General features: G+C 42.5%; 1 protein-coding gene across 8 annotated transcripts in view; it reads right to left on the reverse strand.

Annotated features, from left to right (window-relative positions):
- The window catches only part of LOC126187883 (adipokinetic hormone/corazonin-related peptide receptor variant I), a 1,289,392-nt gene that overhangs the window by 144,289 nt on the left and 1,126,281 nt on the right, over positions 1–18,822 (reverse strand). For all 8 annotated transcript variants that reach the window (XR_007537802.1, XM_049929223.1, XM_049929225.1 and 5 more), the window contains one exon: positions 3,057–3,162. Coding sequence is in view for 7 of the 8 variants with exons in the window: in XM_049929223.1 (XP_049785180.1) it covers positions 3,057–3,162 (106 nt within the window). In the remaining variant the exon portion in view is untranslated. The remainder of the gene's footprint in view (positions 1–3,056; positions 3,163–18,822) is intronic.

An 18,822-nucleotide genomic window follows, 5' to 3' on the forward strand; every position in this document is an offset into this window, starting at 1 on the left:
CTGCGGTTACCCTTGACGCTGCATCACAGACAGGAGCGCCTGCGATGGTGTACTCAACGACGAACCTGGGTGCACGAATGGCAAAACGTCATGTTTTCGGATGAATCCAGGTTCTGTTTACAGCATCTTGATGGTCGTATCCGTGGGTGGCGACATCGCGGTGAACGCACATTAGAAGCGTGTATTCGTCATTTTCATACTGGCGTATCAGCAGGCGTGATGGTATAGGGTGCCATTGGTTACACGTCTCGGTCACCTCTTGTTCGCACTGACGGTACTTTGAACACTGGACGTTACATTTCAGATGTGTTACGACCCATGGCTCTGCGCTTCATTCGATCCCTGCGAAACCCTACATTTCAGCAGGATAATGCACGACCGCATGTTGCAGGTCCTGTACAGGCCTTTCTGGATACAGAAAACGTTCGAGTGCTGCCCTGGCCAGCACATTCTCCAGATCTCTCAGCAACTGAAAACATCTGGTCAATGGTGGCCGAGCAACTGGCTCGTCACAATACGCCAGTCACTACTCTTGATGAACTGTGGTATCGTGCTGAAGCTGCATGGGCACCTGTACCTGCACACGCCATCCAAGCTCTGTTTGACTCAATACCCAGGCGTATCAAGGCCGTTATTACGGCCAAAGGTGGTTGTTCTGGGTACTGATTTCTGTGGTTCTATGCGCCCAAATTGCGTGAAAATGTAATCACAAGTCAGTTCTAGTATAATATATTTATCCAATGAATACCCGTTTATCATTTGCATTTCTTCTTGGTGTTGCAATTTTAATGGCCAGTAGTGTAGCTTAATCCCAAGAATAAGCAGTTTTCACTCAGTTAATACTCAGCAGAAATGAAACCTGCATTTGGATCGGACTTCCTTAGCTCTTGTACTGAAAGATGTGCAGTATACTGCTGCAGCCATTTTCAACAAACTACCAACGGAATTCAAAAATCTTAGCAATAACCCAGGCGTTTCCAAATCGGAACTGAAGAGCTTCCTAATGGATCACTTCTATTCTGTCGAGGAGTTCCTTGAGAAATTAAGCTGATTGTTGTATTGTTGATTGCCTTTACGTAAACTTATGGCTTGACTTATTTTGGGCTCATAAAAGTTTTATTTTTATCTGTTATTACTTTTATGTAGTAATTTCATGTACTGACACGTTCCATGACCTTGGAGATTTTCTCCTGACTTCGGTCCTACGTAACTAGACGTGTAAATAAATAAATGAAACTTCCTGGCAGATTAAAACTGTGTGCCGGACCGAGACTCGAACTCGCGACCTTTGCCTTTGGCGGGGAAGAGTACTACCAAATGCCGGCCGGAGTGGCCGTGTGGTTCTAGGCGCTACAGTCTGGAACCGAGCGACCACTACGGTTGCAGGTTCGAATCCTGCCTCGGGCATGATTGTGTGTGATGTCCTTAGGTTAGTTAGGTTTAATTAGTTCTAACTTCTAGGCGACTGATGACCTCAGAAGTTAAGTCGCGTAGTGCTCAGAGCCATTTGAGCCATCTACCAACTGAGCTACCCAAGCACGACTCACGCCCCGTCCTCACAGCTTTACTTCCGCCTGAGAGCTTCTGTAAAGTTTGGAAGGTAGGAGACGAGGTATTGGCGGAAGTAAAGCTGTGAGGGCGGGGCGCGAGTCGTGCTTGGGTAGCTCAGTTGGTAGAGCACTTGCCCGCGAAAGGCAAAGGTCCCGAGTTCGAGTCTCGGTCCAGCACACAGTTTTAATCTGCCAGGAAGATTAATATCAGCGCACACTCCGCTGCAGAGTGTAAATCTCTTTTTTTTTTGGTCATCAGTATACTGACTGGTTTGATGCGGCCCGCCACGAATTCCTTTCCTGTGCTAACCTCTTCATCTCAGAGTAGCACTTGCAACCTACGTCCTCAATTATTTGCTTGACGTATTCCAATCTCTGTCTTCCTCTACAGTTTTTGCCCTCTACAGCTCCCTCTATCACCATGGAAGTCATTCCCTCATGTCTTGGCCTATCATCCTGTCCATTCTCCTTATCAGTGTTTTCCACATATTCCTTTCCTCTCCGATTCTGCGTAGAACCTCCTCATTCCTTACCTTATCAGTCCACTTAATTTTCAACATTCGTCTATAGCACCACATCTCATATGCTTCGATTCTTTTCTGTTCCGGTTTTCCCACAGTCCATGTTTCACTACCATACAATGCTGTACTCCAGACGTACATCCTCAGAAATTTCTTCCTCAAATTAAGGCTGGTATTTGATATTAGTAGACTTCTCTTGGCCAGAAATGCCTTTTTTGCCATAGCGAGTCTGCTTTTGATGTCCTCCTTGCTCCGTCCGTCATTGGTTATTTTACTGCCTAGGTAGCAGAATTCCTTAACTTCATTGACTTCGTGACCATCAATCCTGATGTTAAGTTTCTCGCTGTTCTCGTTTCTACTACTTCTCATTACCTTCGTCTTTCTCCGATTTACTCTCAAACCATACTGTGTACTCATTAGACCATTCCGTTCAGCAGATCATTTAATTCTTCTTCACTTTCACTCAGGATAGCAATGTCATCAGCGAATCGTATCATTGATATCCTTTCACCTTGTATTTTAATTCCACTCCTGAACCTTTCTTTTATTTCCGTCATTGCTTCCTCGATGTACAGATTGAAGAGTAGGGGCGAAAGGCTACAACCTTGTCTTACACCCTTCTTAATACGAGCACTTCGTTCTTGATCGTCCACTCTTATTATTCCCTCTTGGTTGTTGTACATATTGTATATGACCCGTCTCTCCCTATAGCTTACCCCTACTTTTTTCAGAACCTCGAACAGCTTGCACCATTTTATATTGTCGAACGCTTTTTCCAGGTCGACAAATCCTATGAAAGTGTCTTGATTTTTCTTTAGCCTTGCTTCCATTATTAGCCGTAACGTCAGAATTGCCTCTCTCGTCCCTTTACTTTTCCTAAAGCCAAACTGATCGTCAGCTAGCGCATTCTGGAAATAAATAAATGAGTAAAGACAGGGAAATGATGGAGGAGGCGCGGCGCAGCGGCGAGGCGGTGCCGGCTGACCTGTGGCGTGCTGCAGAGCACGGACATGATCCAGGCGGCGGCCAGCAGGTAGCGGCCGCGGCGCGCCACGTCGCTCAGCTTCATCGGCTTCAGCACCGCGAAGTACCTGTGAACACCACCAGCAGTCACAACAGCGCGTCACGCAGGACGCCCTTATAACTTCTGTCCAATACATCACCCATCTGGGAAAGAACTTTCCAAAAGCCAAGGTCGCATACAGGGTGGCGCACGAAATGTTTTACCAGTTGTTTCTTTCACAATTTACGACGCACATCAGATATCCCGCTGGGATCTCTACAGCAGTACCAGCAGAGCTTGGAAAAACAAATGAGTTACGAAATGACGTGTAATTCACGATACTGCCGCTAGGAGACTAGTAAGCAGCAATGGCTAACAATGGAGGACTGACAACACAACAACGATCGGCAATTATGTTACTTTTTCATGAAACGAAAAGCCTTGTTGTGACTCAGAGGCGTTTTCGACAACAGTTTAACACACGATGGGTCCCTTGCAAGAAGACCATCCACAGGTTTGTAGTGGTACTTGAATTACGTAACCATTACGGCACCTCACCTGAACCTCTCGATACCAGTAATATTCTACTGTGTTTCTGTAAAGTAGTTGACATATTTCTGAGACAACATTCAGATTTGAGTTCATTTGTGATACATCGATATGTTTATATTGCAATGATATTATTCTTATTTGTAATCTTTCTTTTGTCACTATGATCTTTGACGTACTTGTAACTCTTGATTTTTGGGCGCGTAAGCGATTATTAGTTAGTTAGAGTGTCGGACCTTGAGAAGGACAAGTATTGGACGTCATGTTGAAAAGGCGTATATTGTAGTCAATTTATAACATGTGAACTTTAACAGCGAGGAACATGTTTTCAAGTATGTTTTGTATTGTGAAGTGATGTTTTGTGTGTTACGTGATATTGCCACAAAAGCAATAAAAAGGAAGTGTAACTTAAATTCGGAGTGCTGACTATTTTTTTGCATCACCATTGTGCTAACTTTGAAAGGTTTAATCTTCAAGAATGGTTTGTGAAGCGCATCTACAAAACTTTTGAATATAGCAGAATAAAACCTAGGCCTCTTTGCATACGAGCTTGGAATCATCACCACCTACATTTTCGACGATTGAGCCAAGATTTTACAACGAGACCAGCGTGGGAAATACGAAAAGATGAGTGCCTAGTTTATTTATTATTACATGAAATGACTTTGTTAACTGTGCTCTGCCGGCCGCGGTGGTCTAGCGGTTCTGGCGCTGCAGTCCGGAACCGCGGGACTGCTACGGTCGCAGGTTCGAATCCTGCCTCGGGCATGGGTGTGTGTGATGTCCTTAGGTTAGTTAGGTTTAAGTAGTTCTAAGTTCTAGGGGACTTATGACCTCAGATGTTGAGTCCCATAGTGCTCAGAGCCATTTTTTTAACAGTGCTCTAATGACACCTGCCACATAATAACTTTGCTGTTGCCCGAAAATGCAGTATTTAGCAGCGTGAGCAACACCACAATCGATATTAAATTTTGACATTTGTTGTGGTAGGGTTGTTAGAGGTTGTAAGATAAATTTGTACAGGAAGGAAGAGTATTGGAAGCGAAGCCACCTCGGCCTAAGCCTGTTCGTTCACCGGAGAATATTGAAGCGGTACGAGTTGCTGTACAGAGAAGTCCCGGAAAATCGCGTAGATAGGTAGCAGTGCAATTGGGAATATCCAGACGCTCCGTTCAACACATTCTTAAAAGTGACCTCCATGTGTACCCATACAAGATGACCTGTGCACAGAAGCTCACTGAAGAACACAAGCAGCAGAGACTACTGTTTGCCCAGTGGGCAGAGGATAGGGAAGAATCTTTCAACAACGTTTGGTTTTCAGACGAGGCGCAGTTTCATTTAGACGGTGTGGTTAACAAACAAAATGTATGATTTTGGGCCACTGAAAACCCACAAGTGCTTCATGAACGACAACATTATGCTCCGAGGATTATAGCGTCGGCAGCGATTTCCAGTCACGGACTTATTGGACCATTTTTCTTTGAAGTATCTGTGAACAACGAGAGTTATTTGAGTGTGCTTCGCAATAGCTTCATTCCACAGCTTCTTCCTACTGCCTTGCCCTTCAACAAGCAGTGGTTCATGCAAGATGGAGCAAGGCCACATACAGCAAACACTGTGTTGGGGTTTTTACACGAGCATTTCGACATGCGGATCATTTCACTCAGGTTTCCAGGTCGCTTCAATGACGGACAAAATTGCCCCCCCCCCACCCCCTAATAGTCCAGACCTCAATCCATGAGACTTTTTTCTTTGGGGGTACCTAAAGGAAAAACTATTCCCGAAACGTCCACGTGATTTAATGGAGCTCAGAAGTCTTATTCTTCAAGCTTGCAGTGAAATTACGGAAGACATATGCCGTAGGGTAATCACTAACTTCAGTGTTCGTTTTAAGGAAGTTAGGAAACGAAATGGTGGACATATTGAGCATGTGCTGAGCTAGAACAAATCTCCATGGACAGCTCTTCATTGTAGTATATGTCCCTTTCAGATTGTATTGACAATAAAGTTTATATTCAAAAACAAAATGGTAACACATTAGGTGCGCCACCCTGTAAATTAGTTCAAAAAATGGTTCAAATGGCTCTGAGCACTATGGGACTTAACAGCTGTGGTCATCAGTCCCCTAGAACTCAGAACCACTTAAACCTAACTAACCTAAGGACATCACACACATCCACGCCCGAAGCAGGATTCGAACCTGCGACCGTAGCAGTCGCACGGTTCCAGACTGCGCGCCTAGTGTAAATTAGTCTTTATTGTTGACAACCGGTTTCCACAGTGTAACTGTCATCTTCTGGTCTGTAATATAATGCACATACACTGGACGAAAGTCACGGATTCCCTCCTAAATTCGCGTCGGATCCCCTTTTGTCCGGCGCTGTGCAGCATCTCGACGTGTCATGGACTCAACAAGTCGTTGGAAGCCGCCTGCTGAAATATTGAGCCATGTCGGGTCTATAGCGTCCATAATTGTGAAAGGGTTGTTGGTGCAGAATTTTGTGCACCAACCGACCTGTCGATTATGTCCCATAGATGTTCGATGGGCCTCATATCGGGCGATCTGGTGGCGAAATCTTTTGCTCGAAATGTCCAAATGTTCTTTTAACAAATCGCAAACAATTCTGGCCCAACGACATGGCGCACCATCATCCAAAATATCCTATCGTTGTACGGGAAAATGAACACCATGAATGTCTGCAAATGGTCTCCAAGTAACCTAATGTAAACATTTCCCGGCAACGATCCATTAAGTTGCACCAGATGACTTAGTCCCATGTAAACACAGCCCACACCATTATGGAGCGACGACCAGCTTGCTGCTTTGTGGTCAGATGGTGGGATTTTGGGAATTTGTGGGAGACTGGAGAGATAAGACATGGGAGATCTGTTGTTGTACAAGGTTCGGAGGGTAATTATGGTCTGTGAAGGTCTCGGTGAGATCCTTGGTATAATTGGAAAGGGACTGCTGATCACTACAGATGCGACGGCAACAGGTGGCAAAGCTGTATGGAAGGGATTCCTTGGTATTGAATAGGTGCCAGCTCTTGAACTGGAGGTATTGCTGATGGTTGGTAGGTTTGATATGGATGAAGTTACTGATACAGCTATCTTTGAGGTAGAGGTCAAGATCAAGGAAGGTGGCTCATTGGATTGAGGAGGAGCAGGTGAAGCAAATGGGGAAGAAGGAGTTGAGGTTCTGGAGGAATGTGGGTAGGGTGTCCTCATCCTCGATCCAGATCACAAATGTCATCAATAAAACTTAACCAAGTGAGGGGTTTGGGGTTCTGCATGGTTAGGAAGGATTCATTTAGATGGTCCATGAATAGACTGGCACAGATGGTGCCATATGGGCACTTTTATGAAGTGTTGTCTGTAAGTTTCAGAAATTCTCTTATAAAAATCATAATGTTTATTTAAAAATTAATTTCCTGTTTCAGCTTCAAGGTAAAATCGTATTACGCATTTGGTTGATATAGATACAGCAAGCAGCTGCACCAAGTCCACTGTAACTATAAAAAACAAGGGTCTTCTTTTGTCGCTTCTACTATAAACCTGCCGATAAATGCAGATGTATCTATTGTCACACAAACCGGCACAGGTACCATGGTGTCTCCAGAAACCTTAAAATTAATGCTAACTTTCATTATGTAGTAATTTTTGTAGTTCAGAAAGTTTGTATTTTTTTCCTGCAGACCATTAACTTCCTTACCCTGTGTATTCGTTGGTCAAAACAAATTGTGAAAGTATGCAAGGACATAGCACCTATATCTCGGCAACACAAACTGATCTTTATCTATTAGTTGACCACACTAATATTGCACCTGGGAGTGAGGGCGCTTCAGTCGGCTTATGATGAGTTTTTACCACGATATTTCAAGAGGATATGCTGTACCACTTGATAGCATTACGGAGCCAGACCAGCTTGCACAGTCCCTTGTTGGCACCTTGGGTCGATGACGTCAAGGGGTCTGCGCCGCACTCGAACCCCATCATCAGATCTTACCAACTGGAATCTGGGCTCATCTGGCCATGCTACTGTTTTCGAGTCGTCTAGGATCCAACCGATATGGCCACTAGCCCAGTACAGTCGCCGCAGACGATGCCGCGCTGTTAGCAAAGGCACTCGCGGCGATCGTTTGCTGCCATTGCCCATTAACCCCAAATTTCGCCCAACTATCGTAACAGATACGTTCGTCGTACATCACACATTGATGTTTGCGGTTATTTTACGCAGTGTTGCTTGTCCATTAGCACTGACAACTCTGTGCAAACTCCGCTGCTCTCTGTCGTTAAGTGAGCGCCGTCGGTCAATCCATTGTTCGTGGTGAGACGTAATGCTTGATATATGGAGTTCTCTGCACGCTCTTAACACTGTGGAATATCGCATGCGTCTAGTTCCAACTACCGTTTCGCGTTCAGAGTCTGTTAGTTCCAGTCGCGTGGCCATAATCACGCCGGAAACGTAAACATGAATCACACCAGTACAAATGACAGCTCTGCCAATGCACTGACCTTTTTTACTTTGTGTACGCGATACTACCGCCATCTGTACATATGCATGTCGCTATCCCATGACTTTTTTCTCCTCAGTGTACATCATATACAGGATGCGTCAAAAAATGTATACACACTTTGAACTGTCATAGACAATTTATTTCCCGTTCTACAAGGTTAAATATCTGTGAGAAAGTAATGTTATGTTTCTTCAACAGGTGGCAGCAGTGGCAAGGAAGTAACTGCAACATGGCGGACGTGCGTTTGAGCTTTGAAGCGCGGAAGCAGATAATTAAGTGGTACTGGCTCTGAGCACTATGGGACTCAACATCTTAGGTCATAAGTCCCCTAGAACTTAGAACTAGTTAAACCTAACTAACCTAAGGACATCACACACACCCATGCCCGAGGCAGGATTCGAACCTGCGACCGTAGCAGTCCCACGGTTCCGGACTGCAGCGCCAGAACCGCTAGACCACCGCGGCCGGCAAGTGGTACTGGAAGTTTGAGAATGTAGCTGCGGTTCGAAGACAGTGGAGGAGTGAGTATGGTACAGAACCACCTTCAAGATTAACAATTATACGTTTACGAGACAAATTCGAAATTCATGGAACAGTGTGTGATGTGCATAAAGGTCGATCAGGGCGACCTCGTACAGCTACAAGTGATGATCCCACAACTGCGATCTTGGAACTGTTTCAGCGTTCACCTCAAAAATCTTCAAGGCAAGCGGCATTTGAGAGTAATGTAAGTGCTAGTAGTGTGCTACACATTCTGAAGAAAGGTAGGTTTAGTGTGTACATTCCAAGGCTGGTGCAACAGCTAAGTGACGGTGATCCAGGTCGAAGGTTAGAATTTTGTGAATGGGTCCAGGAGATGGTGAGACGTGAACCGGGATTTATTGGTCGGATGAAGCCCAATTCAAACTCAATGGAACTGTCAATAGGCACAATTGTGTGTAATGGGCTGAAGATAAACCTAACATTACAGTTGAAAAGGCTGTGAATTTGCCTGGTGTAAATGTGTGGTGTGGTTTGTCTGCAAGGGGACTTATTGGGTCTTTCCGCTTTGAAGGTACTGTTACTGGAGAAACATACCAAACAATGCTTGCTTACTCCATATTCCCTGCCATTCGTGCATTATACGGTAATAATGAGTTTTATTTCCAACAAGATGGCGCCCTGCCGCACTATCATAGGAACGTACGAGCATACCTGGATGACAATGTGCCAGGCCAGTGGATAGGACGCAGGGGACCAATCGAGTTTCCTGCACGCTCTCCAGACCTCACGCCACTGGATTTCTTCTTATGGGGCACAGTAAAAGATGAGGTGTACAAACGTAAACCACGTAACCTGGACACACTTTGGAATGAGATTCAGGCGGTGTGCGCAGAAACCTCATTGGACACTTTGGTACGATGTACGGAATCAGTGATGACTTGTACTCAGAAATGTATTTATGCTGAAGGCCACCAGTTTGAATATTGATCACATTTGCAAAGTGCATTTATTTTTCCAATTGGACTTTAAGCTTTACATTTCCAGAAATTTAACATTGTAGAATGGGAAATAAATTTTCTATGACGCTTCAAAGTGTGTATACATTTTTTTGACGCACCCTGTATATCTCCCATCATCATTTATGAAAAAAATAATTGAGAAAATTTTTTTTGTTTGATGTTAAAATACCGGAATGGAAACTAAATTTACATATCTCCAAAGAATTTTTGTTGTAAAATGTCTTCCATTATGAGTTCGTACTTCATGCCATGTCGTCACTATGGTGGATAAAATACAGCACATTATACAGATTCGTTACAGTTAGAAAGCACCTTCTGTACATGGGCATGCTCTCATATGTAGCAATGACAGAGCATTTTTAGTTCTTAAAATGTACAACATAGAGTGTTTATAAACTGGTTATGCAAAAGTAACATTTAATTGTGAAAAGGTAAATAACTTAGAGAAATGATTGTTACAGCACTGAATGTAGTATATCTTCAAGTTTTATTCCCACGTAACACTGTTAGTTCCTGACGTTCTCGCTAGGTGGCATGCGCGAATGAGTAATTGCAGCAGTCATCATGGAGTCTTCTATAGCGCACGCACAATAATGTGGCCGGTAGATACGCAGTCGGCAGGGCACGTGGGGATATTGGAGGTGGTGGGGGATGTGGGCAGGTTCTGTACGGAAAATGCCGAGCGCGGGAGGGGAACTGTCATTCACAGCAAGCCTAAGCTCACGTTTTCTGTATATATGAAGTGGAGCACCTGCACGCCCACACTTGTATGGTGTCCATTCAAAAAGATCTACTGTCATCACTCTTTTGGTTAGCATCCAAAAATAATTCCGCTGAAAATGCGACAAAAACAGCAATTTATTTTCGCATGGCTTGTTAACCATTTGTACTCAAGAGAGCAACGTCATGAGTGGCTAATTTTGAGTAAAAGCTATATTTCTCATGGAGCCATATGAAAATTTGCTTTTTTTGTCAAAACACTGAGGAGCTTACACAATGTCACCTCACTAAGATGCTGTGCAGACGTAACTGGGAGAGTATTCTGAAATAGTGATTCAGTAATTTCATTAACTGAGAAAAAGTAAGGTCATAGATTACGAAAAAGCACTTCCTCGGTACAAAAATAAACGTTTATTGTCTTAGATTGTTTCAAAACCCATACGATTTCTCGTTTCACTAGCTATTGATGGTCCTTAAAATATACATTCTTTCATTGAAACAGTCTGTAGTTAGTCAAACAACACGGAAGATAATGAAGGTTCGCATAATAACTTTAAGGTAAAAATACTCTACTCTTTCTGTGCTATCATTTGCCAAAATCTCATTTCGATATCTCAAACCGCTTATGAAATACGATGAATGTTGTGGATATTTCATTCTGGGTTTATCGCTGGCGGGCGTGATCGCAAATCACTGTGCTATGTTGGATAAATTTTCCCAAGACTGGTGAATGATGGAGACCTGCATACAAATCTTAAGCAAAATTCAGTGTGTTAGCTAAATGTCATACGCAGCAACATCTTATGTAATATGCACCAAATGCAAAATCATAGCGACTCGTGTTACATTGCAAACTATTTCGAATTTCAATGCAAATATAACAAATTTCAGTGCAAATATAACGCAATAACTATAACCATTAGCGACCTGATGGGCACGTCATCATGAAAATGACACATAAAGCCATATGTAACGCAAAAATGAAATTTTTTACCGAATGGTTTCTGTAAAATCGTTTGAGATAGATTTCAGGGTGTGCGTGTCGCCTACCGAACGAAAGCGGGTGTTGGCCTCCCGTTCCGAACAAACGAATGAACTAGCCCAGCGATTAACGGGACTCTGTATGTCCTATGCCGTCAATGTTAAATTATTGAATTTTGTGACCCATTATCTTGGAAACTTTTTAAGACACCAACTTACAATTTTTCATAATTATTGAATGCACCTTTCTAGATACACTGAACTAGAATTATTACTAAAATTGTGTTGTGGGGCATGTTACCTTTTTTTTCAAACATACAATTTTTTGACAGAATTTTGTAAATAAATGAACATATAAACAAAGCAACTCAGGATATTTTAATTATTTTAGTTCCATATGTGTTGAATCTCACACTTGGCACGCTGCGAAAATTCATGTCTCTACCATCAGTACCTTTTTAAAAAACTGGTCCTTTATTGCAAAAACTGTAGTTCAGAGATATTGAAGTTTAATACAAATCCTTATACAGACTTACATTTCTGCGTCTTTTATACACTAGAATTGCCCTGGCCCGTAGTCTGTGTCTTCTCCAGTGACACAACACCCCAGTGCTTGCCTCCTTTTCTTTTTTGCTTCTTTCGTCATTTGCTGAGCAGCTAACTCTGCTTCACGTACACGAAGCTCATCTAGTTCCCGCAGTCCTTTAACTGTGTTCTGTCCAAATCTTACTCCTAACTTCTCCACAACCTTAAGTCTTTCATACTTCCCACCATTAAAAGTTATTAAAGCATCAAACACTGCTAACTTTAGTCATTAGGCCAATATATACATTTTTAGGAACACGCCACCACGCAACATTATTGAAAGAATCATTCACATTATGGGTTTTCCCAAGTAAACATTTCTTTAGTATCCCAGGATTTTCCAAATCTCTATAAATAGGTTTTATTGCCTCCATTACTGCCACAGGAAGAGGATGGTTATGTGTAAATTCATGCAGGGTGCCAGAAAATTCAGCCTATATTTACACCATGTGTTTCGTGGAGGTGGACACAAAGCATGACATGGCTTTTCATCGGCTGATATTTGATGAAAGAACGTGCTCCAAACAGCTCTTTTCATCTTCTCTAAATTTTCACAGTTCTCTCTAATGGCCTTCCCATAATATTCCTGTAATTCATCAATTACTTTGGCCGTTAATTGTCACCACCACAAAGACAACAAGAGACAGTTTCAGAAAGAACTTGTGCAAGGATTTGCACATCAATAACGATGTTGTCCATCATATCCTTCCTTTTACCACTGTCATCCGTTTCTAAAGTTACTTTCCTTTTCGATGCACTACGAGGCGTGGTCACTTCAGAAACATTATCGTGGTTTCCTTCACTGATAGCACACGTGTTTTCACGTACTTTAGAAGAAAATGCAGGTCTCGCATATCTGTTACCTGGAAATTTGCATTTCTTGAAGTTAGTTTTACGCTTGTTGTTGTTGTTGTTGTTGTTGTGGTCTTCAGTCCTGAGTCTGGTTTGATGCAGCTCTCCATGCTACTCTATCCTGTGCAAGCTTTTTCATCTCCCAGTTCCTACTGCAGCCTACATCCTTCTGAATCTGCTTAATGTATTCATCTCTTGGTCTCCCTCTAAGATTTTTATCCTCCATGCTTCCCTACAGTATTAAATAGGTGATCCCTTGATGCCTCAGAACATGTCCTAGCAGCTGATCCCTTCTTCTAGTCAAGTTGTGCCACAAATTCCTCGTCTCCCCAGTTTTATTCAGTACCTCATTAGTTATGTGGGCTACCCATCTAATCTTCAGCATTCTTCTGTTTGTTTTGTCCCTTAAATAGTTGTTACTTGTCGTTTAGCTGCGTTAAGCTGCATAAACTACAACACTATCGTTCAATGACAATTCACGAGTAAATACCTCAAGCCACCACCTCGAAGACAAACTATTTCACCGAAAGACGCTGCGTGTCACCTAAGACGCCGGCTCAGTGTCGCCTAGCAGTCTCTGACGCAGCAGTTGAACAACTACATTTGTAGCCTGGGTAAATCAATGAGACGTGTCAGCTTAGAACTGGATATGCCTAGTGTTACAGCACTAAAAGTGTTATACCATAGAAAAGCGTAATTCAAACCCCAAAAATTGGAAGTTCACAGGATCTGGCAGGAATGTGATTGCAGACGAGACATTTGTCGTGTTACAAAAGGTAGCCACATTGAACTATTGTAAATAAAACTTGAGGAGATACTGCATTCAGTGCTGTGTAAAACATTTCTCTAAGTTATTTACCTTTTTCACAATTAAAGGTTACTTTTGCATAAATAATTTATAAGCACCCTGTACAGTAAGATACGCATTTGTACATCCGTTTATTTCACTTGGCAGACACATCCCGGACCCACATTAGCCAAAGTATGTGGTGCAACTGGATGGCAGTTACGCAAAGATAGGGAGTGTACATTGTTATAGCCACAAGATGACTCTTACGCGGGCATCGTAAAATCAGGGCGTAAATTATTATTATTGTTCTTGTTAAATGTAGAAAGAAAATACTTTACGCTCTGATTTTAAGATGCCTGTGTAAGAGTCATCTAGTGGCTGTAACTATGTACACACCTTATCTCTGCCTCACTATCACCCAGTTGCACTTCATACTTCGGCTAATGTGGATACAGGATGCATGTAACACGTCACGCAGATGTAAATAGATGCACAAATACGCATTTTACTAGATGTCGTGCGTTTTAAGTATTAGCAAGTTTACGTGAGTGCTACGTATGTGAACATGCTCATGTGCACAAGGTGCTTTTCAGCTGTAAATGGTTTTATTTCTTTGACAAACCTGTGTATCAGTTTAGTGCATAAGTGGCGTTTTCGTTTTTCTTGTTGGTATTTCGGTTGCTTTGGGTTTATTTATCGATTGTCACTTTTATTTGTTGTTCACTGTTGCTATTTGAATTTACATGTTGTCATTTTATCATCTGAAAATAGTGAGTGGAGCTGTGGACGCTAGAAAATGGAGCGCCAAACGGAGAAACTGGAACATTTCCGACATATTCTTCTGTTTGAGCTCAGTAGAGGGGTGACAGCAGCGGCGTCAGACAGAAACATTTGTGCTACGTATGGGGGAAATGCTATTGGACAGAGCTCGGCAAGAGAACGGTTTTGTCATTTTAAGAAGGATAGTTTTGACATTGGTGCCTCTCCACGTTCAAAAACAGCTTCGCGGTTTGACGAAGAACGTTTAAATGAAGTAATCCACAATGATCCACGCCAATGTGCTCGCAAAGTGACAAATGTGATGAACTGTGATCATTCCAGCACCGTGCGACATTTGCATGCACTGGGGAAGGTTCAAAAACCAGGTGTGTGGGTACCGAATGCTCTAAGCCAAAATCATAAAAATCAGTTGGTGGCCATGTGTGCATCTCTGCCTGCTCGTCATCATTTGAGTCGTGAAAAACACCGACCATTCCTATCCCGTATCGTTACTGGCGTGGAGAAATGGCGTCTTTGTGGTAACATAAGGAAAAGAAAGGATTGGAAGTAACCCAAACAAAGCAGCAACTCTCTGTACAAGGACCTGCACGCGTCCAGACAACATAACGTTGTACGAGGGCAGTTCAATAAGTAATGCAACACATTTTTTTTCTGAAACAGGGGTTGTTTTATTCAGCATCGAAATACACCAGGTTATTCCCCAACCTTTTAGCTACACAACACTATTTTTCAACGTAATCTCCATTCAATGCTACGGCCTTACGCCACCTTGAAATGAGGGCCTGTATGCCTGCACGGTACCATTCCACTGGTCGATGTCGGAGCCAACGTCGTACTGCATCAATAACTTCTTCATCATCCGCGTAGTGCCTCCCACGGATTGCGTCCTTCATTGGGCCAAACATATGGAAATCCGACGGTGCGAGATCGGGGCTGTAGGGTGCATGAGGAAGAACAGTCCACTGAAGTTTTGTGAGCTCCTCTCGGGTGCGAAGACTTGTGTGAGGTCTTGCGTTGTCATGAAGAAGGAGAAGTTCGTTCAGATTTTTGTGCCTACGAACACGCTGAAGTCGTTTCTTCAATTTCTGAAGAGTAGTACAATACACTTCAGAGTTGATCGTTTGACCATGGGGAAGGACATCGAACAGAATAACCCCTTCAGTATCCCAGAAGACTGTAACCATGACTTTACCGGCTGAGGGTATGGCTTTAAACTTTTTCTTCGTAGGGGAGTGGGTGTGGCGCCACTCCATTGATTGCCGTTTTGTTTCAGGTTCGAAGTGATGAACCCATGTTTCATCGCCTGTAACAATCTTTGACAAGAAATTGTCACCCTCAGCCACATGACGAGCAAGCAATTCCGCACAGATGGTTCTCCTTTGCTCTTTATGGTGTTCGGTTAGACAACGAGGGACCCAGCGGGAACAAACCTTTGAATATCCCAACTGGTGAACAATTGTGACAGCACTACCAACAGAGATGTCAAGTTGAGCACTGAGTTGTTTGATGGTGCTCCGTCGATCATCTCGAACGAGTGTGTTCGCACGCTCCGCCATTGCAGGAGTCACAGCTGTGCACGGCCGGCCCGCACGCGGGAGATCAGACAGTCTTGCTTGACCTTGCGGCGATGATGACACACGCTTTGCCCAACGACTCACCGTGCTTTTGTCCACTGCCAGATCACCGTAGACATTCTGCAAGCGCCTATGAATATCTGAGATGCCCTGGTTTTCCGCCAAAAGAAACTCGATCACTGCCCCTTGTTTGCAACGCACATCCGTTACAGACGCCATTTTAACAGCTCCGTACAGCGCTGCCACCTGTCGGAAGTCAATGAAACTATGCGAGACGAAGCGGGAATGTTTGAAAATATTCCACAAGAAATTTCCGGTTTTTTCAACCAAAATTGGCCGAGAAAAAAAAAGTGTTGCATTACTTATTGAACTGCCCTCGTACGTGTGGTGGGACAGTGACGGTGTGGTGTACTACGAATTGCTTCTCCGAGGTGTAACCATCACTGCTGACGTTTATCGTCAACTGAGATGTCTGCTCTTGCAGACACAGTACAACAACAACGACCATAAAGTCTCTTTGAAGTGATACTCCTCCACGAGAACGTCCACCCGCATTCTGATAGACTGACGAAAAACACTATGCAGGGGATGGGTTGGGAAGTCATTCCACACCCACCTTATTCATCTGATCTTGCGACCTCGGATTTTCACCCCTTTTTGCTCTCTACTGAACAACTTTCAAGAAACTTTCTTTCCGGACGATAATGCGCTTCGAATATGGCTCGATGAGTTCTTCGCCTCAAAACCACATGATTTCTACAGCGTTGGCAGACTGTTGTTAATAGTGAAGGAGAATATATTACGGATAATAAAGTCTCTGTTATGCGCATCTGTTGTGCTTATTAAACTTATGGAAAAACGCTAGGAACTTATGCACCAACCTAATATAAAATGCTGTATTTTGTCCACCATAATGATAACATGAGGTACGAACTCATAATGGAGAACGTTTTATAACAAAAATTTTTGAAAATATGCAAATGTACAGTTTTCATTTTCGTATTTGTAACGCCTTAAAAAATTTTTTCTGAATTTTTTTTTAATGATGGTAGCAGACACACTATATTCCACGTATATTCACTATATTACAGACCAGAAGATCGCAGTTAAACTGTCAAAACCGGTTGTCAGCAATAAAGACTAATTTATGCGACGTTGGCTTTTGAAAAATTTTCCCGAAGTAAATCACAATTTGCTCCTTCTAATTTCTCAATATGAGAAAATTCAGACACACTATCTATTCTCTTCAGCTGATCTATCAAGACTATTTGCATCTCTCGCATGTAACACTTCTGCCGTAAATGGACATAATTTTCCATGAAGTCTTTTTTTTATCCTGTAGAGTCTGCAATGTACCGAATATCCGTAGAACTTTAAGTTGTTATTTCTTTATTCCACTGAAAGTCAGTTTCCCTACAGCTACATTTTATTCTTAGTTTGATATTTATCTCACGCACAAGCAATCGAGTACATGACAGTATTGTCTCATCTTCAGGTAACTGTTAGGTGTGCTTCGTGAATAGAATATCGCAAGTAATTTAACTATCGTTCTATCAAGGAGGTGCTAGAAAATAAAAAATGGAGCTACAAGAAAACTGACTTCCATCGGTATAAATGAACACAGATGTTCCATCACCATCAACATAGATATATCGAAAAGTCTTATAAAGACTTTTATAAAAAGTAATCGCACTCTAATAAACACATGTGGGAATCAATTACAAGAAATAATTACTAAATGTGTGGACTATCACCTATTTTCTTAGTATTTACGCTGACTTCATTCTTCATAACTGGAAATGTAAAGTAAACAACGGAATTACGATAACGAATGATGAGTATCTGAATGTGCTCCTGTTTCTGGATGATGTAGTTATTAAAAAAAAATGAAGATGACTCACAAAGATCGGTATACCAGCTGAACAAAACATGCAGTGGATACAATTTAAAAGTTTCTAGTAATGAAACGAAAATAATTACATACAAAGGAAAATATCCATTTAGGTCAAGAATTGTTTTAGGTAATTCGGTTTTGGGCCGATGCTTAGGCTGTGATATAAGTTTTGATTTTAATTCTAATATTAAAAATAAAATACAAAATTCCAATCTGTCTGTGGTACCGTTAGTAGAAGGGCGGCCCATTAAATACCATGAAATGGCTGATGCTGTCTTATGTTGTGAAGGTGAAAGCTAGGTTACCACAAAAAAAGTTAAAAATGAAACCAAAGCAGCAAAGATGTTCATTACGAGGAATGTACACGAAGAGAGATGATGAAGATATTATAACAAAATTACATATTTGCAATATGAATGGAAAAACTTAAAAGTATTGTGAAAATGGGAGACAACAAGTAATTAGAATGGTAGGTCATGGAATTCCTCGTAAGATTCTGACGGATGAGCCAAATAGGAAAAGAGATATGGGAAGATCTCGAAAAAAATGGGAATGGTTCAAATGGCTCTGAGCACTATGGGACTCAACATCTTAGGTCATAAGTCCCCTAGAACTTAGAACTACTTAAACCTAACTAACCTAAGGACATCACACACACCCATGCCCGAGGCAGGATTCGAACCTGCGACCGTAGCAGTCCCGCGGTTCCGGACTGCAGCGGCAGAACCGTTAGACCACCGCGGCCGGCAAATGGGAATGGTTTTGTTTGTGAGTTGGGGACAGGCAATAGCCTAATCGTTGCAAGTAAGGTGATGATGATGATGATGACTTTCACCTCCTCACCCTAAAGGTAGAGCATGTTGTTCGAACATGACCCAGTGAAGCGTGAGAAACTTTTGAGCCAAGTAGCAGGCGAGCTGATATTGGAACAGAGCCAGTCCCAATTGGGAATAAATAGGAGAGATTTGCACTCACAGCCTTACATTCAAGGGAAAACTCCTGAA

This window comes from Schistocerca cancellata, chromosome 5, assembly GCF_023864275.1.
Source record: "Schistocerca cancellata isolate TAMUIC-IGC-003103 chromosome 5, iqSchCanc2.1, whole genome shotgun sequence".
Lineage (NCBI taxonomy): Eukaryota > Metazoa > Arthropoda > Insecta > Orthoptera > Acrididae > Schistocerca > Schistocerca cancellata.